Source organism: Oryctolagus cuniculus, chromosome 3, assembly GCF_051225735.1.
Source record: "Oryctolagus cuniculus isolate XC-2025 breed Fujian yellow rabbit chromosome 3, ASM5122573v1, whole genome shotgun sequence".
Lineage (NCBI taxonomy): Eukaryota > Metazoa > Chordata > Mammalia > Lagomorpha > Leporidae > Oryctolagus > Oryctolagus cuniculus.
In genome coordinates, this window is record NC_142869.1 from 102,407,239 (window position 1) to 102,429,666 (window position 22,428).

General features: G+C 36.9%; 1 protein-coding gene across 4 annotated transcripts in view; it reads left to right on the forward strand.

The window, feature by feature from the left end:
• The window catches only part of LRP1B (LDL receptor related protein 1B), a 2,138,546-nt gene that overhangs the window by 1,993,054 nt on the left and 123,064 nt on the right, over positions 1-22,428 (forward strand). For all 4 annotated transcript variants that reach the window (XM_051849573.3, XM_070071546.2, XM_002712121.6 and 1 more), the window contains exons 72-75: positions 10,020-10,142; positions 17,627-17,752; positions 18,501-18,638; positions 20,516-20,650. In XM_051849573.3, the coding sequence (XP_051705533.3) occupies positions 10,020-10,142; positions 17,627-17,752; positions 18,501-18,638; positions 20,516-20,650 (522 nt within the window). The remainder of the gene's footprint in view (positions 1-10,019; positions 10,143-17,626; positions 17,753-18,500; positions 18,639-20,515; positions 20,651-22,428) is intronic.

Below are 22,428 nucleotides of genomic sequence, written 5' to 3' on the forward strand. Positions count from 1 at the left end.
GGTCTTATCCCTCTTTTTTGTTAGTTGGGCCAATCATGTTTCAATTTTGTTTATTTTTTCAAAAAACCAGCTCTTCATCTCACTGATCTTTTGTATTTTTTTTTTTGTTTTAAATTCATTGATTTCTTTTCCAATTTCTACCATTTCTTTCCTCCTACTAGTGTTGGGTTTGGTTAGCTGTTATTTTTCTATGTCCTTGAGATACATTGACAGATCATTTATTTGATGCCTTTCCAATTTCTTGATGTAGGCAGCAATTCTATAAACTTTCTTCTTATGTGGCTTTTTCTTTATCCAATAAGTTTCTGTATTTTGTATCGTTGTCTTTGTTTCCAGAAATTAGTTGATTTCTCTTTTGATTTCTTTAATGACTCACTTTTTTTCCTGTTTTTTTTTTTATTTAGTAAATATAAATTTCCAAAGTACAGTTTATGGATTGCAATGGCTCCCCCCCCCATAATTTCCCTCCCACTCGCACCCCTCCCATCTCCCGCTCCCTCTCCCATTCCATTCACATCAAGATTCATTTTCAATTATCTTTATATGCAGAAGATTGATTTAGTATATATTAAGTAAAGATTTCATCAGTTTTCACTCACACAGAAATGCAAAGTGTAAAATACTGTTTCAGTACTAGTTATAGTATTACTTCACATTGGACAACACATTAAGGACAGATCCCACATGAGAAGTAAGTACACAGTGACTCCTGTTGTTGACTTAACAATTTGACACTCTTGTTTATGGCGTCAGTAATTACCCTAGGCTCTAGTCATGAGTTGCCAAGGCTATGGAAGCCTTTTGAGTTCGCCGACTTTGATCTTATTCCGACAGGGTCATAGTCAAGTTGGAAATTCTCTCCTCCCTGCAGAGAAAGGTACCTCCTTCTTTGATGGCCCATTCTTTCTACTGGGATCTCACTCACAGAGATCTTTCATTTAGGTCTTCTTTTTTTTTTTTCAGTGTCTTGGCTTTCCATGCCTAAAATACTTTCATGGGCTCTTCAGCCACATCCGAATGCCTTAAGGGCTGATTCTGAGGCCAGAGTGCTATTTAGGACATCTGCCATTCTATGAGTTTGCTGTGTATCCCGCTTCCCATGTTGGATCGTTCTCTCCCTTTTTGATTCTATCAGTTAGTATTAGCAGACACTAGTCTTGTTTGTGTGATCCCTTTGACTCTTAGACCTATCAGTGTTATCAATTGTAAACTGAAGTTGATCACTTGGACTAGTGAGATGGCATTGGTACATGCCACCTTGATGGGATTATATTGGAATTCGCTGGCACGATTCTAACTCCACCATTTGGGGCAAGTCCAATTGAGCATGTCCCAAATTGTACATGTCTTCCCTCTCTTATTCCCACTCTTATATCCAACAGGGATCACTTTTCAGTTAAAATTTAAACACCTAAGAATAATTGTATGTTAATTACAGAGTTCAACCAATAGTACTAGAACAAAAAAAAATATTAAAATGGATAAAGTATTAAATTGTACATCAACAGTCAGGACAAGAGCTGATCAAGTCACTGTTAATCATAGTGTCCATTTCACTTCGACAAGTTTCTCACTTTTCATTCAGAAGCTTTCCAGCTTCATTCCATTATGGCCACAGAAGATGCATGATATTATTTTGAGTTTTTGAATTTACTGAGACTTGCTTTATGACCAGCATTTAATCTATCCTAAAGAAAGCTCCATGTACTTTTGTGAGAAAAATGCTACTCTCCAACTGTGGGATGAAAAGTTCTGTAGTTATCTGTGAAGTCCTTTTGGTCAATAATGTCAAATAACTCTGATGCTTCCTTGCTGATTTTCTGTCTGGTTGATCTGTTCATTGCTGAAAGTAGAGCATTGAAGTCCCGAATTAGTATTGTATCGGTGTCTATGTCTCCATTTAGATATATTAACATTTCTTTTAAATAGCCAGTGCCCTTTAATTAGGTGCATATACATTTATTGTTGTCATATTTTCCTATTGAATTGATGCCTAAATCATTACATAATGCCTTATTTGTCTCTCTTTACTTTGTTTTACTGGGAGATTTTCTGCCTTTACATTCTTTCATAGTGATGACCACATTTCTCTGTTTCTGTGTGTAGTACATCCTTAAGCAATCATCTTTTATAAGGCTGGATGGGTAGTGTCAAATTATTTGAATTTCTATTTGTTATAAGGTCTTTATTTCACTTTTATTAATAAATGAGGGCTTTGTAGGGTACAGTATTCTGGGGTGATAGTTTTTCTCTTAAGACTTGGAATATATCTTGCCATTTTCCTAGCCTACAGGATTTCTGAAGAAAAGTCGGCTGTGAGTCTAATTGGATTCCTTTGAATAATCTGGCATTTCTCTTCTGCACATTTTAGAATCTTTATGTTTTACTGTGGAGAGTTTGACTACAATGTGTCATGGTGAAGCTATTTTCTGGTCATATTTATTAGGTTTTCTATATGCTTTCTGTGCTTGGACATTCCTTTCTTTGGAATAGGGAATTTTTCTGTCATTATTTTCATACAAAGCCTTCTAACCCATTCTCTCTGCACCTTCAGGAGCTCCTAAGAACCCTAAGTTGGGTTGTTTGATAGTATTCCATAAATCCCCAACACTGTTTTTTTTTTTTCTAATTTTTTCTTTTTTTTTTTTTTGGTCTGATTGTAAAATTTTCATATTGTCTTCTAACTCAGATATTCTTTCTTCTGCCTCACTGAGTCTGTTGTAAAGGCTTTCCACCACATTTTTTATTTGTTCTATTGAATTCTTCATTTCCAATATTTTTATGATTTCTCTCTCCCCTTTTTTTAAGATTAATGCATTTTTTGAAAGGCAGAGCTACAGAGAGGCAGAGGCAGAGAGAGATAGAGACAGAGAGAGAGAGAGGGAGAGAGAGACAGAGACAGAGACAGAGAGACAGAGAGAGAGAGACACAGAGAGAGAAAGTCTTCCATCCACTGATTTATTCCCCAGATAGCAACAATGGATGGAGCTGCTCTGATCCAAAGCCAGGAGCCAGGAGATTATTCCAGGTCTCCCATACAGCTGTAGGGACCCTAGAAATTGGGCCATCTTCCACTGCTTTCCCACACCATGGCTGAGAGCTGTATCTGAAGTGGAGCCTCTGGGACTTGAATCAGCACTCATATGGGATGCCAGCACTGCACGTGGTAGCTTTACCCACTATACCATGGTACCCCCCCCCCTTGATTTTTCTTTAAAATCACAATTGCATGGAAAATTTTTCATTCATGTCAGGTACAGATTTACTTAGTTCGTGAATTTGCTTCTGATTAATTCTAAGTAATCTTATGATCAATTTTTTAAACTCTGTTTCTGGCATTTCTTCAATCTGTTTTCTTCACGTTATAATATGAAGTGTTGTGTTCTTTTGAGGATATCATGTTGTCTTCCTTATTCTTTTTTTTTGTTTGTTTGTTTTTTGACAGGCAGAGTGGACAGAGAGAGATAGACAGAGAGAAAAGTCTTCCTTTTTGCCGTTAGTTCATCCTCCAATAGCTGCCACGGCCGGCGCACTGCGTCCGGCACATCATGCTCATCCGAAGCTAGGAGCCAGGTGCTGCTCCTGGTCTCCCATGTGGGTGCAGGGCCCAAGCACTTGGGCCATCCTCCACTGCACTCCCTGGCCACAGCAGAGAGCTGGCCTGGAAAAGGGGCAACTGGGACAGAATCTGACCAGGACTAGAACCTGTGTGCCAGTGCCGCAGGTGGAGGATTAGCCTATTGAGCTGCGGCGCCGGCCGTCTTCCTTATTCTTGTTTCTTGAATTGCTGTGTTTATTATTAGCCATTTGTGGAGATATTTTTCTTTTTTCCTGTGGTGGCTTTTATCTTTGGACTATTCCTCTGTGGATTAATGACATATCCACTCTTTCAGTGAATACCCAGAGGCATATGCTAGGTGCGGTCAGGATATTGGTTCAGTGATTCAGGATGAGGGGAGTGTCTAAGATGACACCAAATTTGGATATGGTAAATCTCCTCTTTTTTTTTTTTTGTTTATTACAGAGGAGAGGTTTGTTCTGCTCTGTTGGTGTATTCTCACACTTGCCTCCTCTCCTGGGTACTAGCCCCAATGGGTACAATATTCTGCACTGTCAAAAATCACACAAAGATCTGTGCAGTCCTCAGTGTGAACAGGGACCACACTTCAATAACCCTTACCAGGTAATCAGAGAGCCCTGAGTATGTGGAGCCACCCACAGTGACTGTCCAAAATCCCAGTCAAACATTGCTCCCTCCCATGAAGCTATGGTGTTTTCATAGTCCCAGCACACAAGCCTCCATAGTCATGAGCACCCAGCCCCCTGTCAATTCTCCCAGCCAGACTCAGGCATCTCTTCTTGGATGGTTGCTGTGTGAGTGGACACAAGCTGGATCACCTGTTACATATGTCCAAAATGGCACCCACCCTATCTTGGCTAGTTACAGGAGTCTGGTGCCAGATTGTTGGGGAGAGAGAAATGTGCCCACCCCCCTTTTCTTCCCTCTAGGTTGGCAGGTACATTGTCCCCTACTGGGCTCCAAGCTGGACTTTGCCAGGCTTTTCCAGCAGCTTTATTGCCAGTGGTTTGGGCTGCTGCAATCTGTTCTCACCTCACTCTAAAGCTGGTGTGGAGGCTCTCAGCTGCTGGGGGCCTGAGTTGTGTATGTCCACACCCCCCACATAGATTTACAGTGTCCTTATAATTTGCATGGAGTTTCCTCGGGAGTTTTCTCCCTAACTCTTCCCTGATATTGCACTCTGTCACTTTTTTGTAAACTATATTCCCCTAGACTGAAGCAGTAAGTTCCCTCCCTATTCTGCTATCTTGAAAAACCCCAAGATATAATCCATAATTGTTTATTTTGGCAACAGCAAGCATTGTGGACAGTTTGATAGCAAAATCTCACTTGTAATCTAATATTCAAAGACTTTGGGATGACAATTAAATTACTCCAGCTAACAACATCCATCACTCAACTTATTCACGACCACCAGACCACCAGTGTGGCTCATTCTTCCATTGCTTCCTGTCTGAACTTGTACAATGCCACTTGACGTGTCTCCATCACAAACTAGACACTGCTACCAGGCTCATATTATTTAACTATAAGTCTGAATATGTCAGTCTTTGCTAAAGATTGCCTAACAACACAGAAACAATTTGGTCTGGAGGTCAGAGCCACAGAGAATGATTTCAATCTACTTTCCTAGCCTTACATTCTATTATTCTTTGGGTTTCAGATCCCAGCCAGACAGGGACATCATTCATATCTAAAATTATTAAGTATTTAATCTTTTTGCCTAGAAATGAACTGATAGCCTTTAATTCAATTGTTTACAAATTTTTTTCATTACCCCGCTTCTCTTTACTCATACTTCTAACTTTGCTTGAGTTGCTTTGCTGCTAACAATTAAGTTCCAATGAAATATCTTCGTTGTGAAAGATTTTGATCCTGTATGGATGTACCTTTAGGCATGACCAAATCTGGGTTTCTAGTATTTAATTTACTCCCAGGAAGTGGCTTAGATATCGGAAAACCATATTTCAAGACAGTGAGGAAAAGAAATCCCAGAATAAACACCTCTTCTATTAAATGTCACTTCCATTCATCTTGAATCTGAACACATGCACTAAAAGGAGCAGTGTGTTGGGGAATGAAAGGGAAGAAAACTACAGGTAAATAGGGCACATTTTACCAGCGAATCAGGATTTCTGGTTTACTGTAATGACTAAAACACTCCAAAGAATATGGAATGAAAAGCAGCGTAGACATTTTTAAAGGTAAAACAGATGGCCTTGAGGAAGCTCGATGCTTCTTTTGGGCTGAGCTCCCAAACTTTACTCTACTGTCTATGACAATTTTGGTAGAAAAAAATTGAGTTACACTTTTTAGTAATCATCAGCTCAAAAATTGTGTCAACTACTTATGCAAATTATAAAATATTATCATATGTGAAACCTCCTCTCAACCTAAATTAAAATGAGTACTCTAGATGCTTATTTTCTGTGATGATGCACTTGGCTAAATTTCTGTAAATCTGACGAATCTGCCAAACACTCAGATATAATTTAGACCTGTTATTGTTAATTAATATATAATTTTTGTTTTAAAATAATCTCCTGTTGATCTGAATAAAAACATGACTAAGAAACTGGAATTTTAACCCAGCCAGTCTCTTTAAATTATATATATTTTTTGTTCATACTAGTTCAAAATATGGCATCTTCATTCCAACTCAGGATATCATGGTAGCCCCATGATGCATATTTTTAAATGCAAATTTCTTATAGTGTAAGGTATAGTACATTATCACAAAACTTTTGCCATTCTATTATAATTGAATTTATATTATTCTTCTTAATAAAAACAGTGAAGAAAACCATAGTGTTATCTAATGCAATGCTTTAGGGAATGCATATTTTCTTTTAATAAGATTGATGTGCTATAAATAAGGTTTTCTAAAATAATGAGATGTCAAGAGTTCGCAAACTTCTGTTTGAGTATAATCTATTGTAAAATAGAATATACAGTGAGATTTAATCATTAAAATTTTTAATCTGAAAGAATACATCTCTCCTAAATATTCTATGGATTTCAGTTTTAAACTAAGGCAAAAGTTAGTTCATATGAAACCATCTTTTGTTTCTTTAGTACAAAAGTATATACGTATACACATATTATCTCTCCTATTGTTTTCAGAAATAGAGTTGTTAAGTGATAATATATTTTGTTGTGTATATTTTGGTAGTTGAGATAGTTTAAAAATTTAAAAGTTTTAGAGCTCATTATTACAGATGTTTGAATAATCCAAAAACAAATGTTGGATTATCAAAAGGCTCACATGATGATATTCACCTGGATGGATTCACCAAGGTCCTGCCTTTTTCAGTATCTTAGAGTTTGAAAGTCTTAAGAGATGCAAATGTAAGCTTCAATAGCTCTGCTAAATATTTTTACAGAGAATGCTACAACTAACAAGAGTAATATCAATATAGATTTTTGTCTCATCTTTTTCTGTCCAGATTCGAAGTAATCTACCCAAATTTTCCAAATCATGTTTTTCTATGATTAATTATATTAGGTCTTTAAAAATATGACTTTTTTTCTCAAATCTGTCACCAAGCTGTCTCATCTCTCTAAGTTAATGACCTTACCTTCAACTTCACAGCAATCATAAGAATTATGAAATTTTTCAACATCTGGCTACCAAATTAACAAGTCTATCTATAGCTGCGTTCATCTTAAAAGAACTTCCAGGCTAATGCTAACCCTTTTATTTTTCTGGATTTAATATCTACCATCACATAATGATTCTTAATGAATCTTTTATCTTAATTACTGTTTATCCCTCCAGTATCTTCAAATTTACCTATGGAATTATTCACAGAATCATTTAACTATGTTGAGACATCTGATTTCTCCTATAAAATCAACCAGATATGATACTTATATCTTTAGTTTCTTTAGTGCTAAGCATACACATATTGTCTTTCCTATTGCTTTTAGAGCCAGACCGTTGTAAATGATAATATGTTTTGTTGCATATGTTATCAACTCAACTCCTCCTCTCTTCCTTCCTTTTATGACCAGACTTGCGGAAAGAGATGTTGACATCCTCCATCACATCTTCTTCATCTTATTCAACAGCCAACTGCAGTCATTTCACTAAACCCAACACCAAATTGCAAACCTACACTCCCAGCAATATTTGAATACACTAACATTCTTACTCAAACACTTTTGTCATGCACTGTCTGATACTCATATTCTATGTATTTCTCCTACCACTCTGGTTAATTTTTCTCAGTCTCTTGTAGACTCTGCTATATCTAATCTTTTTAATCTAATGCTGATTTCCATTGTGTTCTCTCCTAAATTTCAACAATAACTAATCTGTTCATTAGCAGAGAACACATTTACAGCTCAGAAACATATCCTAAGTTTCAGACATATTCATCCACTAGCCTGTTAGACATTGCTACATGGTTGTCTGCAGTGCCTTAAATGCACTGTCATTACTTATCCTAAGCTTGCCCTTCCTACTGTGTTCCTTTATTTATTAAACATTAACATCCAATGCATTTTCGAATAAACCACAAGTTGTGTACCATGTTTGACAGCTCACTCTCCATTACTGCTCTTTGTTTCGTCATCAGATCCAGTGGATTTTTACCTTCTGAAGAGCTCTAAAATATAGCTCCTCCAAATCAATTTGCTATCAGTTCTTTTCTGGATTCTCAAAAACGCCTCTTAAAATTGATTACTTTCCTCCAGTCTTGGCTTTACTCTGTCTTCATTTCCAAGTACTCCATATACCGTATAGTGTTTCCATTATAAAATCCACATCTGAATCTATCTTTTCTTAGGAAAAATCTTTGCTATTGGAAGTGAGTTACTTTTAAAGATTTGTGGGGCAAGTCAGAACTCAGAGCAAGAAGAGTTATTTGACTTTCACAAGCTTAGGTTCATTATGCCCTTTGAAGTATATTCACCAAATGAATGACTACTCTTTCTAGGAATACTCTAGACTTGCAAGAATGACCACTATCATTCCCCAACTCTTAGAAAAAGTCACAGATCCGTGCCCCCTCTAAGAGGGCACCAAAAGTGTTAGGAAAAAGAAGCTCAGAATAGAGAGCAGGCAATATATAAATCTACAGCCAGACCAAATTTATTCAAAGAAAATAAATTCACAGAGGTGGGTGACCACCTGCCGGCGTGCACATTGATGGAACTTGTAGCAGAAGGCTAGACCCCAGGGACCACACCTTTTTATATTTATGAGGGGCTAGGGATGAAAGTGGGGGTAAGGGGAGCCAGCCAAGGTTAATTCCTGGAACTTGTCTTTCAGGTGTCCATGCTAGGCCTTGGGAACCTGGGAAAGAATTGGGGGTGTAAAGGCAATAGAATATGAGACCCAATTGAGATGCAAGGGCAAGTAATAAATTCCAATGCTTATCTCTTTTGGGCAATGAGCGAGAATGGCTAAGGCTTATGTCTTTGTTCCATCAAACCCCATGTCCTAATAAACATATCCATCTTTAAGTATATTAATACCATTCATCAGCCAGATGTAGCCAATGCAAGATCCATGTTTCTTATTTTACAGATGAGGTTTAAGTAGATAGTGTATTACTTTCAGAAAAGTCTTATTTATCTTAATTCTAAATATCAATCTTTGTGCTGTTTTCCCTGCTTGCAAATATTACTTTATAACTCACTTCAACCACACTTCTTTTATAACAAGTGAAAAATCTGAGTTTAAGAGAAATTAATGGGATTATTCAAAGCAAGATGAGAACCCACAGTTTCTAACTTCCTAGTCATTTCAGTCTCCATTATATCTTGCTGTATCTCTAGGCATATAAGCCAAATTTATTACTTCGTTGAGCCTATTGCATATAGTGAATATACTTACAAATTTTACATACTAATATTACTATATCCTTGATACTTTTCATTATGTGAAAAGAAAGGTATAGTTAGAAAAATTCTTCTTGTACAATTCTAAAAGAAAAACCAGAATGTTGTCTGGTATGATTAAAAATCTTATTACAGTGATGAAATTGTTTCTCTGGTTGATTATTCTGTTTGATTCAGTTTATCAGTATTCCAGATGTAGCTGAGTTATCTAATAATGCTGTCTTTTCTATCTAGAACAATGAAATTTTAATAACAAAAAACAAAATCAATGCTTTTAAAAGTGTAAATTTCTTCAAACTCAGTAGCATAGAATTACATGAAATGGAAGATAGTTTACATTTTAAAAGCTTTCTTCTGCTACCATATCATTTTTCCTAAAGAAAGTATGACATATGTGAGGATAATACCAAAATTCTTTGAAAAGTAAACCATGAATATCTTTTAGAAATGCATTGGATATTACTTGTTCTTAGCGTTATGCAGGACACACACACCACAAAAAAGGAAGCAAGAAAAAGATTAAAGGAATATATGCTCTGTTGGCCAGCACCAGTGGTACTAAATCTCTGTATTTTTTTGTTTTAATATAAAGGTGGAAATATATGTAGAGCAGATGAGTTCCTTTGCAACAATTCCCTTTGCAAACTGCATTTCTGGGTGTGTGATGGAGAGGACGACTGCGGAGACAACTCTGATGAAGCCCCTGATATGTGTGGTATGGCATTTACATGGCTCTACGTTACACTCTCACCTCCTGATCTGATGCACTGGCATGAGTCAATGAAGTGGTGAGGTGAAACACACACTTTTCTTTTGTGGGGTTAGGTAGATAAAGTACAACCACAGATACTGCTTTCTTCAGTTAATAAAGAGATTACCCTATACAAAGTTCATGAATTTACAGAATACCCTCCTAAATCCAAACTTGCACTTGTCAACATTATGAAAAAGATAGACTGTGATCTATTTGGAAGGATTTAGAGTAGCTGACCTTTTTGATTGAGTGAAGTTCATGTAAGAATTTTGGCTTCATACCAAATTAGTGTTTTAAGTTAAAAAAAATTCTTATTTTTTGCCAGATAAGTAAATGGAAGAAGGTAGGAGTAATAAAATCCCATAGGCTTATAAGTTACTCAATATGAAAGTTGCTCAGCGACGGGATACATAATCTTCCTAGGCTTCAAAATTTCCATGGAAAAATGGAATTAAAAATAAGTTTGGGGGGCCGGCGCCGTGGCTCAATAGGCTAATCCTCCACCTTGCGGCGCCGGCACACCGGGTTCTAGTCCCGGTTGGGGCGCCGGATTCTGTCCCGGTTGCCCCTCTTCCAGGCCAGCTCTCTGCTATGGCCAGGGAGTGCAGTGGAGGATGGCCCAGGTGCTTGGGCCCTGCACCCCATGGGAGACCAGGAAAAAGCACCTGGATCCTGGCTCCTGCCATCGGATCAGCGCGGTGTGCCGGCTGCAGCGGCAGCCATTGGAGGGTGAACCAACGGCAAAGGAAGACCTTTCTCTCTGTCTCTCTCTCTCACTGTCCACTCTGCCTGTAAAAAAAAAAAAAAAAAAAAAGTTTGGGAATATGTTGTAGTATAGTAGGTTAAGCCATCCTGTGGGATGCCAGCTTGCCATACTAGAATGCATTGATTAGCATCCCACCTCTGCTTTTGATCCTGCTCCCTGCTAATACACACTCTGAAGAAAGTGGGTGGTTGTGGCCCAAGTACATGAATTCCTGTCATACATATCGGAGACACTTACTGGTTTCGTGGCTTGGGCCTGTCATAGCTCTAACTGTTGCAGGCATTTGAGAAGTGGACCAATGGATGGAAGGTTCTCTCTGCAAGGTGTTGGGAACGTAACAAATCTTCCCTGGCAGACGAATCAATTAATTCACAAGCTTTTATTGGGATTCCGCTCCCAGGCGAGGTTCCCGGACCCAACAGAGCAGGGACCGGGGAAGTCACGCGTCAGAGATTGGGAGGGCTCCTTTTATAGATACAGGGTGTGGGGGTTAAAGGTCAAGGCAGGTCTGATCCTCATTGGTTGACCTTTAAGCACCCGTGGGGACCTTGACAAGGACTTTTCTTCCCTGGAAGTACAGGTAGGGACTTCTCCATTCCCGGAAGTATAGGCCTTCCCTCCTTGTGGACCCCAAAGCTACCACTCTCTCTCTCTATTAATCTGCCTTTAAATTAAAATGAAAAATAAGATAAACCAATAAAAATGAGAAATTTGTTTTGGTCCCAAAAGTTTTGAAATCCATGCATAGTTTTTTTTTTTTAATAATATGCATGTTCATGAATTTTTGAAGACTCCCTATACATAGATTTTTTCCCCACAGATGTTGAAGAACTGAAATGAGGAGTTATTTAATATTTAAACAACAAAACCTAAAAAAAATGTCTTTTTATCAAAATTCAAGTTACTCTTGACTGATCTTTTCAGTTGTTTCCTTATATAAGCAACGAATATAAATGTCCAATTTGAGATAACTGAAACACAGGTTTTTTTGTATCTTTTATGAGCTTTTGTGGTCCTTTTGATCATTTTTCATCTAATTTCTACATGAAAACTTCATCTTTAACTTAAAGGGTGATATTACCACTTTAGATAGAATGAAATAACATACTGAATTAAAGAAAATCTAGTATGGGTCTTGTATTTCAGTTTCTTATTCTGGGGCTGGTGTTGTGGCAAGTGGGTGAGCCTGCTTTCTGTGACCCCAGTGCTCCATATGGCTGCCGGTTCAAATCCTGGCAGTTCCACTTCTGATCCAACTCCCTACTCATATGCTTCAGAGGAAGCTGATGATGACACAAGTGCTTGGGCCCTGCCATCCATATGTTAGACCTGGATGAATCTCTTGGCTCCTGGCTTTAGCCAGGCCTAGCCCTGGACTTTGTGGCCATTTGCTGGATGAACGAGCAGATGGAAGATCTCTCTCTCTCTCTGTCTCTCTGTCTCTTACTCTCTCTCTCTCTCTCTCTGACTCTTTAGTAGATAAATCTTTAAATTCTTTATTCAATTTGGTGTTTCAGATAAAAGCAGTGTATTCTTATAGATGATGACATTTAACTGTTGATGTTGTTGAAAAAATATGAAACAAGCAGGTAGCTTTATTTTTAAATGGGTTTAAAGCTTAAATGACAAAGCCTTTGCAAATGTTTGTCTATAGGTACAACTGACGTAACCAAGTTTCAACTTAATTTTTCTTTAACTAATCTTAAAAATAGACTTTAGAAAATCATCAGGTATTACTATCTTGAAGTCATATAAAAATATAATAAAATAAAATACAACTTTTAAACAAGGGAGAAAGAGATAAGATGAACTCTGCCTGAGGGGAAATTCATGGATCTGTAGTTCTTAAGAATCTAGACTAAAAAGCAACATGGGCAAAGTCAATAGCAAGGAAAAATTATTCATTCATTCAGTAAATATTTGTTATGCTAGAGGCTATAAAAAGTTTGGTGTTATAATGAAAGAAACAAACATGTACTCTAACTTACAGAACTTAAATCTAATGGAAGATGGATATTAATAATCACAAAAATATATCATTACAAACGATGATACATGCTAGAAAAAAAAGCGTCAAACAAGGGATTCTGTTCAATTGTAGAATGTAATAATGTTTGAGTCTGAGAGATAGCTGCCAACCTGGTTGAAAAAAAAAAGAAGCTGGGAGTGTTACATAATGCTGTAGACTAAGTAAGGGCCCTTGACAGGGCAATCAAAGCCTGCTGGAGGAACTGCAAAATGTATATTGCTGAGGTGTACAGAACAGGGCAGAAACTGGTTTAGGATAAAAGAAAAGAAGCGGCAGAGATATGTGGGAACACGTGGGCCTCAGTGCGGATTTTTATATTTAGCTGGAATACATTTGAAAAGAGTCATCCTACTGTCAGGAAGGGGAATCCCAAATTGTGTTGTGGTTATTGAGAGCCTTGATTGGGCTTGGAAAGACCCCTCAACTAGACCCAGCTCAGGTACTTGTCTTCCTGCATGTAAAAAAAAAATACAGAAGATGTTGATAGCAGTGAGCAGAAAAGTTTTTACTTAAAGACAAAAGTATAGTACACATAGATATGAAAGGGACAACCTCAAGAGAGAGAATTACCTCACTCAGGCTGGGTCATCCTTTTTTATAGGGGATGGAGTAGTGCTTGGGTCAGGATCTGATTGAATATCCCTAGGAGGCAGACTTTAGTGTTGGGCAGCAGCCCACAGGGTGCTACCTGATAAGGTGTCAGGACATCTGGAGGTTCAGCTGAATGACGAGGCGTGGGTTTGCTGAGTCCTCAGCTGTGTCAAATCAGCATGGAAGGTGATGGTATCTGAGTAGTGCACATGGTTGGAGTGTGACAGCCCTTGGCTCCTTGTCCTTCACTCACTGCTGCCTACCCCACATCCATCCCTCCATATCTGTGGGTTCGGCTTTTACTGATTCGAACAACCAGGGATTAAATACAATGCAGGGGCCAACGCTGTGACATAACTTGTTTGAGTCCTGGCTGCTCCATTTCTGATCCAGCTCCTTGCAGATGTGCCAGGGAAGACAACAGAAAACGGCCCAAGTACTTAGACCCCTGCACTCACACGGGAGACCTGGGAAAAGATGCTGGCTCTTGACTTCGGATCAATCCAGCTCCAGTCATTTTGGCCATTTGGGGACGAAGCAGCAGATGAAAGTGTTCTCTCTCTCTCTCTCTCTCTCTCTCTCTCTCTCTTAGATTAAGGTATGATGGCAAAATATAGACAGATTTGAAGGTGATGTAAAATACCAAATAAATGGGACTGAACAATATGGATTGAATTTAGAAGCTGAATGGAAAAGAAACATAAAAAGAGACACAATTTTGTATGTGAAAATAATAAGACCAGTTTATAATGAATTTGAGGAGACATTAAAACACAGATTTCAAGTAATCATTAGGTGTTTGCTTCTTGAGCTTAAGGGAAAGAGTTGGTCTACTGATATTTTTTTAAAATTTTCTATTAATATAAAGAGAACAGATTTCATGTATTTCATAGGTGCAGTTCTAAGAAGGTAACTATACTTGATAATCTGCATAAAACATACTATTAAATACCTTGGGAGTTTAAGATTATGGTGAGTGTTGGTAAAGTACAGATCCAAAAGTGGTTTAGGAAAGATACCAAACATCTAAAGGAATGCCAGAGAGACTCAAATTAATGATGGCAAAGGATTAATGATTTTTTAAAATTTTATTTGAAAGGCATAGTTACAGATAGAGGCATAGAATCTTCCATCTGCTGACTCACTCCCCAAAAAGCTGAAATAGCCAGAGCTGGGCTGATCCAGAGCCAGGAGCCAGGCACTTCATGGTCTCCCACGCAGATGCAGGGGCCCCAGCACTTGGGCCATCTCTATTGCTTTTCTAGGCCATAGCAGAGAGCTGTATTGAAAGTAGAGTGCCCAGGTCTCCAACTGGCACCCATATGGGATACACACATTGCAGACAACAGTTTTACGTGCTACACCACAATACTGGCCCTAAGGAGTAATGAATTTTTTTAGAAAGATTTATTAATTTATTTGAAAGGCAGAGTTACAGAGAGGCAGAGGCAGAGAGAGAGAGAAAGAGAGGTCATTGGTTCACTCTCACTCTCCAGATGGCTGCAGTGGCCAAAGCTGGGCAGATCAGATGCCAAGAGCCGGAAGCTTCTCTGGGTCTCCCATTTAAGTGCAGCAGCCCAAGGACTCCAGCCATCTTGTACTGCTTTCCCAGGCCATAGAAGAGAGCTGAATCACAAGTGGAGCAGCTGGGACTTGAACCAATACCCATATAGGATGCTGGTGCTGCAGGTGGTAGCTTTACCCACTATGCCACAGGGCCAGCCCCAGGAATATTTTATAAAAATACCGTGTCATCAGAGACATGTGGGATAGAATGTTTCAAGAAAGCTTAGATGACTTCTGAGCAAGTAGAGGAAAATGAATTCCAGAGCAGGCTAATAAATTATTTTAGATTAATTTATCTGCTGTCTCTATTATTAAAAATATTGAAATCAGTTGATTAACTATATGGGTAGATACATGAAGATATGAAATCTTTTAAACATGTTTATAGATTTTCCACTTTTTTATTTTCTACATTTCTATAGAGTAGGAAGCATGATCATGTATAGTAGACATTTGTTTAAAGAGTTTTGGGAAACATGCAAATTTGAATCATGAATTCATTAGATTGTAGACTGATGTGGTTAAAGTTATTATATACGTGTGTGTGTGTGTGTGTGTGTGTCCATGTTCCAAGTAGCAATCACAACTATTCATACTTAATGGTTTTCGTTGACTACATAGTTTGATCATCTACACCATTCCTGGACTTCCCAGATGCAGGTATTTAGAAAACAGATGCTTTCATTCATTTAAGTTTAGGGTTTTTAAGATAAATTAAAATTAGAAAATAGAGAAAATTCAGATAATTGAGAAGAAAGTGAGTTTCTGAAAGACCATTTAGAATAATTTCCAGCATATTATACATTGTCAATAAATACTAATATGAAGGCCATTAAAGACAAAAAAGACATTGGTGAATTGGAAAATGATAGATAAGTCATCACACTACAATTTCAGGTGAAACTGAAAAGGGAAGAGCCAAAATATATACAGAAACTGCCAATATAAAAAATCTTGAAATATAGATTGAGTCAGAATTTGAGTTATTCACATTAGTGGTTATATAAGTGAAGCAATTGTAGTAAATAAAAAAAATTCAGACTGAGACTATGTATTAGTTTATGTTCTTATCTATATTTAACAGAAATTGCCCTGTTTGAATCAAAAGAAGACTTTTGAATCCACCAATATTTGTAGCCTTTCACAATAATGGTTGCCTAAGAAATTAGAGTGAAAAAACACTGAGTATAAGAGACTCAAGGAGCAAAGAACCAGTTATTGGTTGGTGTGCTTTTATGAAAGCTGTAGTCATCTCGGACTTTGGAATGAATTTGAATGCAGAGAGAAGTAGGACAGAAGGTGTTCCAGACTTTAGTGAACTGGAGATGAAGTAATATGTATAATGTTTATCATAAAATCACAATGAAATAAAGGTATAATGAGATGTCCAGTCTATAAAATAATATTATTATATAGAAAGAATATCACTCTATAACATATAATGAAAAATTTATCTATTGTGATGGACAGAAGGGGATAAGCTTGTGAACAGTGTCAATAGGACTTGGGTACAGAGTTGATGATCAGTTAGAAGAAGGAGTTTAGAATAATCCCAGACTTCTAGTTATAATGTGCCACTAGCTGAACTGTAGAAAGAAGACAACACACAAGCTGGGGAGAAGGGGGCCAATTGAAACAATAAAGAACTGAGCAATGGACTTGTGCAGTTGAGTTTCTCATGTCTTATCTATTGTGAGGTGCTAGAGATAGAGAATGCAAAGTCTTCAGGCTAGAGTGACCTGTACATCAATGAGCTTACATGAGATTAACTAAACACTCTAATAAACCAGAGCCGGGAAGAATTCTGTGTATAAGGATGAAAACTAACTAGAGATGTTTCCCGCTTTAGAGGTGAGATTCTTCAGATTAAAAAGTGAAAGAAGAGAAAAATATAAATTCTCTGACTTTCACTGTTGTCTCGCAAAATCTCTGTATGCCTCTCCCCCACCCGACTCTTGCACACATATATACACACACAGAATGAAAAATTAAGATCATATTACGTGTCTCAAATACGTATCTAAACATCTGTTTATAGAGTAAGAATCTCTCTGTAATATTGTTGATTTTTTTTTTTCCTACTGAGTGACCTACTTTCAATTTTGCAAGTGCAACATATGCTTATTCAAGCTCTTCGCTGTGGTAAATTGCTCTTTGAGATAGCCAAGTGTCCTGCATGCTGTATAAATTGTAGGCATAAATTAATTTGGTACACCAAGTGAAGTCAGCTAAGATAAGGCATCTGGAAATGAGAGCATGAAACTTGGCTTGCTTTCTTAGCTCATTCAAGACCCTCAGCTGTGTACTGTAGTTAATACAAATAGCTGGGAACTTAAGCTTCTATTATCACACACTTTTCTAGTATCTACTAGTAGGCAATTTTCACAACAAAAGATATTTGAAAAGTTAAATTATGAATATGAAAGAAAGGAAAAAGAATGTTCTATCTAAGTCAGCATATCCAAAGGACTTTTTTTTATTTTTTTTCTCCAGTCAAATTTCTTTGCCCACTAACAAGGCCTCACAGATGCAGAAATAACAGAATATGCCTGCAGTCCGAGCAAATGTGCAATGGGATTGATGACTGTGGGGACAACTCTGATGAAGATCACTGTAGTGGTAAATCGGTTTAATGTGAATAATTGATTCTGTGACAGCCACAAGATAATGTGATAGTTCTTTTATAGCTTAAAAATATATAGCTTTATGTCTGTATTTTGTCCATATGGCATGTCTGAAGATTTTTTTTCAGCAATTGCTCTTCTGACAGAGTATGAAAATAATCCACTAACATTTCATTTGCATAGTAAAGTTATGTGGGTTTACCCAGGGTCCACAGTTGGCACTTTATTCCAGAAAATACTGAGTGAAGGAAACAATTAGCTTTTCAAAAATGTTCCTTGATTAAGTGTTTTTTGATGGGAAAGGGCTTATATAGATTGCTTGCTTGTATACATTACTTCTTTTCCACAATATGAAATTTTGTCAGTGTGTAGCAAAATCATTTGGAGACAAAACCTGGCTTGAATTATTAATATGAGGCATTTTATATCATTATTAAGAAATTCTCAGGATGAATATTGAAAAATTTTCCTGTACCAACATTATTGTTTACTATACAGCAAGTACATTGTCACTTTTCTAAATTCAAACTACTAAGACTATACTTTCAGGGATCATTTCTATAGTTCGCTAAATTCAAAGTACTTCAGATTTTTTTTTTTTTTTCAATTTTGCTCAAGAACTTCAACAAAGGATTGTGGGCCCATGCTTTTCATGGTGTTCACTAAAATCTTAACCTTAGTCTATGTTGAATAATTTTGTTTTTAATCTGTAAAACACTAATTGTTTTGTAATACCTCTACAGGCAAGGTGACATATAAAGCAAGACCTTGTAAGAAGGATGAGTTTGCATGTAATAATAAAAAATGCATCCCCATGGACCTCCAGTGTGATAGGCTTGATGACTGTGGAGATGGTTCCGATGAGGAAGGCTGCAGAATAAGTAAGTTTGCTTAGTATTGAAGTATAGCAGCATTCAAGTGCAATGTCCGATGAACTCTGACTAAATTTTAAGATCAATTTAAAATTGTAACACTAACTTGAGATTGCTCCTTAAAACATGCTGAACTTAAACCTTTTTTACAAAAGACTTTACCAAACCAATCTTAGAACATTCACTTAGTTTTAGAAAGAGTAAAGTGGAAAAGGTTTATTTTGAAAGAAAGAGCCTTATTAGAGTTGCAGCCTAAGAATTCAAATATCCAAATTCAGACTTTGATGTCAGCAAGAAATCAACAGCCCTTTAATATATTATTCTATAAAAATATTTGGGAAATTTGCAATCGGTGATATTTAGTTGAGTGATGCCAACAATCTTAATCATTTATGCAGAGTTGAAAGAATTTCATTCATTGCTGAGTTATTTTTTAAAAAAGACATCATTGTTTTATTCAACTAGAGTTTGAGCTATTAGAACCTGATTGAAAATAATTCTGAGTTTAATCCTGGATATTTGATTTTCCACATTAAAGAAAAATAATTAAATGTTTTTTTAACTTTTATTTAATGAATATAAATTTCCAAAGTACTGCTTATGGATAACCCTAAATTTGTACTGCTTGTAAAAGTCACAAAATTCTTCCTGGTGTTGTATTCCCTCCCTTGTTTATGCATCTCAATTATTTCATCACAGGGTGATGAAACAATGCCACCAGGATAGGACCAAATGTATTTCTCTGAAGGCATCATTCCACTGGTCTATTTTTTTTTTTTTTTATTTTTGACAGGCAGAGTGGACAGTGAGAGAGAGAGACAGAGAGAGAAAGATCTTCCTTTGCCGTTGGTTCACCCTCCAATGGCCGCCGCTGCAGCCGGCGCACCGCGCTGATCCAATGGCAGGAGCCAGGATCCAGGTGCTTTTCCTGGTCTCCCATGGGGTGCAGGGCCCAAGCACCTGGGCCATCCTCCACTGCACTCCCTGGCCATGGCAGAGAGCTGGCCTGGAAGAGGGGCAACCAGGACAGAATCCGGCGCCCCAACCGGGACTAGAACCCGGTGTGCCGGCGCCGCAAGGTGGAGGATTAGCCTATTGAGCCACGGCGCCGGCTTCCACTGGTCTATTTAAAGGAATTATGAAATAGTCGAGAGTCATTGAGAATTAATAATAGCTAGAATTCTAATAATTAAAGTTACCATAATTTTTTTTTAAATTTGATGTTTAAGTAACTTAGACAAAATACAATGATATTCATTTGATAAAATTCCTTATTTGTTTGCCTTCTTAAGTGTTTTCCTAAGTAGATGATGAAGCAATGAAATCACAACTGCCATTATAGCCCCTATCTTCAAAGCATATTGCACACTCAAACATTAATCCTTACATGTGTGTCCAGGCTAAAAAAAATTCTTAAACTGCTGATTTAGTCTACTTCCTTGAGTAACCTAGTGTAGTACCTTGTTGAATTCGTGAATGCTAAGTTTAGGTTACCAATAAATATTCACATCTCTAGGTAGCTTCTAGGAAGTGTTGTGCTTCTCAGAGAAGGATGTAGTACTTACTTATGGTTGCCATTATGAAGACAGCCTGTCATTAGAGCCAACGTTTTACTTCTCCTTAGAAAATAACATGGCATGACACCACCTGTAAATATCCTCTGTTGGCTGCTTCGTCTAAGCCATATTTAATGTAAATGAATTTAGTTTTTAATCTGCTTCTATACATTTGTAAGAAATGGGAGCTTAAGAGGAGAGAAGACCACAATCTTTAACATTCAAAAATAATTTTTCATATAATAATAAATATCACTTCATATTAACAAAATAAACTCCTGCTGCAGGAATCAGAATTATATTCATTTTGATCATATTTTTAAATCCTAGCTCCTACTGAATATACCTGTGAAGATAATGTGAATCCATGTGGAGATGATGCATATTGTAATCAAATAAAAACATCTGTTTTCTGTCGCTGTAAGCCTGGATTTCAGAGAAACATGAAAAACAGGCAGTGTGAAGGTAGAGTACATTTCCACAACAGCTTGCTCTTAAATCTTGGAGTTATAAAAAGACTCCCAAGGCTGCTAAATTGTGAGATGACAGGGGATTGATTTTCATCAAAATGGTGTGTATCTGCGGGATACCATTTCACTTATGAGAGGCTAAGTCTCTGGGGTCAAGAGCCTGTTTGTTTACACAGCTAAGCTAACCATCACTAAGGCTGGAAGAATTTCTATAGCAAATTCAGACCTGCAGGAATTTCAATTGTGGTGTTATAATTCTGTTTTGAAATGCAAATAAGTGAAATTGCTAGTTCAGGAAGTATTGGAGAATTAGACTTACTTCATGAAAGAATTTGTTTTTGGTGACCCATTTCTCTTGAATGTGGCATTTGCAATGCTGTCGTAAAGCTATGTTTAAGCAGAGCATTATTTTATCATACTGTGTCTTTAAAATTCAAAGTCAGGGTCTAAATAAATCTCTATCATAATGCTTGAAATCATTTCAAAAGAGCACACAGGCTAGCCAGAATCTTGTGGTAAGTTATACATATAGACAATTTGCATCATAGATTTAACTATGGAACCATGAGATTTGGACACATAAGCACTTTCTCCAATAAAAATTATATATATATATATATATATTTATCTATGATTATGACTAGAACCAAGGTTGAAATGTCTAAGTTGGGTGTATCCAGGGCAGAGGATAAATTCAAATCCTGAAAATGCTTTCACATGCCACTTCGTTTATATATTGTCTCTGTATGATATTCTTGGGAAAAGAAAAATGAGTTATGTTGTGCCAATCAGTATGAAATTATTTAAATATATTTATTATACTCAATAAAATAGGGACAAATAATAGCCATATCGTATTTATGGATGTTTTGAATTGTATTCTTGTTTGGATTATTCAGGACATTTTATTTCTCCAATTACATGGAATACTGAAAGCTGAAAACCTATGTTTTCTGTATTTTAGTAATTTCTCAAAACTACATTACTTCTTCTCTTGCATACACTTTCATGTATAAAGACACATGAACACAGTCTCTTCAACATTTTAATCCAAATAGCACTGGTGTCTTAGTATTTCCTTGAGAATAATTGGTGGTGTTTCCTGTATAGTATATAATTAGTAAATTTAGAAATTCCATCCTCAATATTTTCTTTACTTTGAATTATATCCATACCAGATATAACCCTCAAGCTATGTGCTTTTGTTATCAATAAGTTTTGAAATATAATTTGTTCATTTAATTAATAAATTGATTTTGATAATCAGAAAAGAAATTTCATCTTGGTGTGGAAGAGGAGAGATATTACCTCATTTCTGTAATCCTAATTTTTAAAATTTGTTTGTGCCCCTCATTCTTGTATCCAATAAAGTGTAAAAAGTCACTGCTTGTGGGTGAAGCTAAAGCACTTCCATAGAATTAACCAAAGAAAAGAACAACCAGTTGAATGACACAAGCGTTGCAGAAAGGGATTCATATTTACTGAGCACCATTTTCTGCCATGATGATGCCAGAGAGCCAAGATTTTACCAAATAATGGAGATTTTGCTTATCTTGTTTTCCCACCACAGGGAAACCATAGTAGCAAACATCTCCCTCTTCAAATTAACAGATACCAACCTAATGAGCAGTGTTTGCTGTAATTTTGATGGTTATGTAGTGATGAGTACATTATATTTCATCTCTGTGTAACATTCATTAAAAGCAAGTAAATGTACTTTTTTTATCTCCTTACTTGCATTTTAATTAAACACTTAAATGATTTGTCATTGGA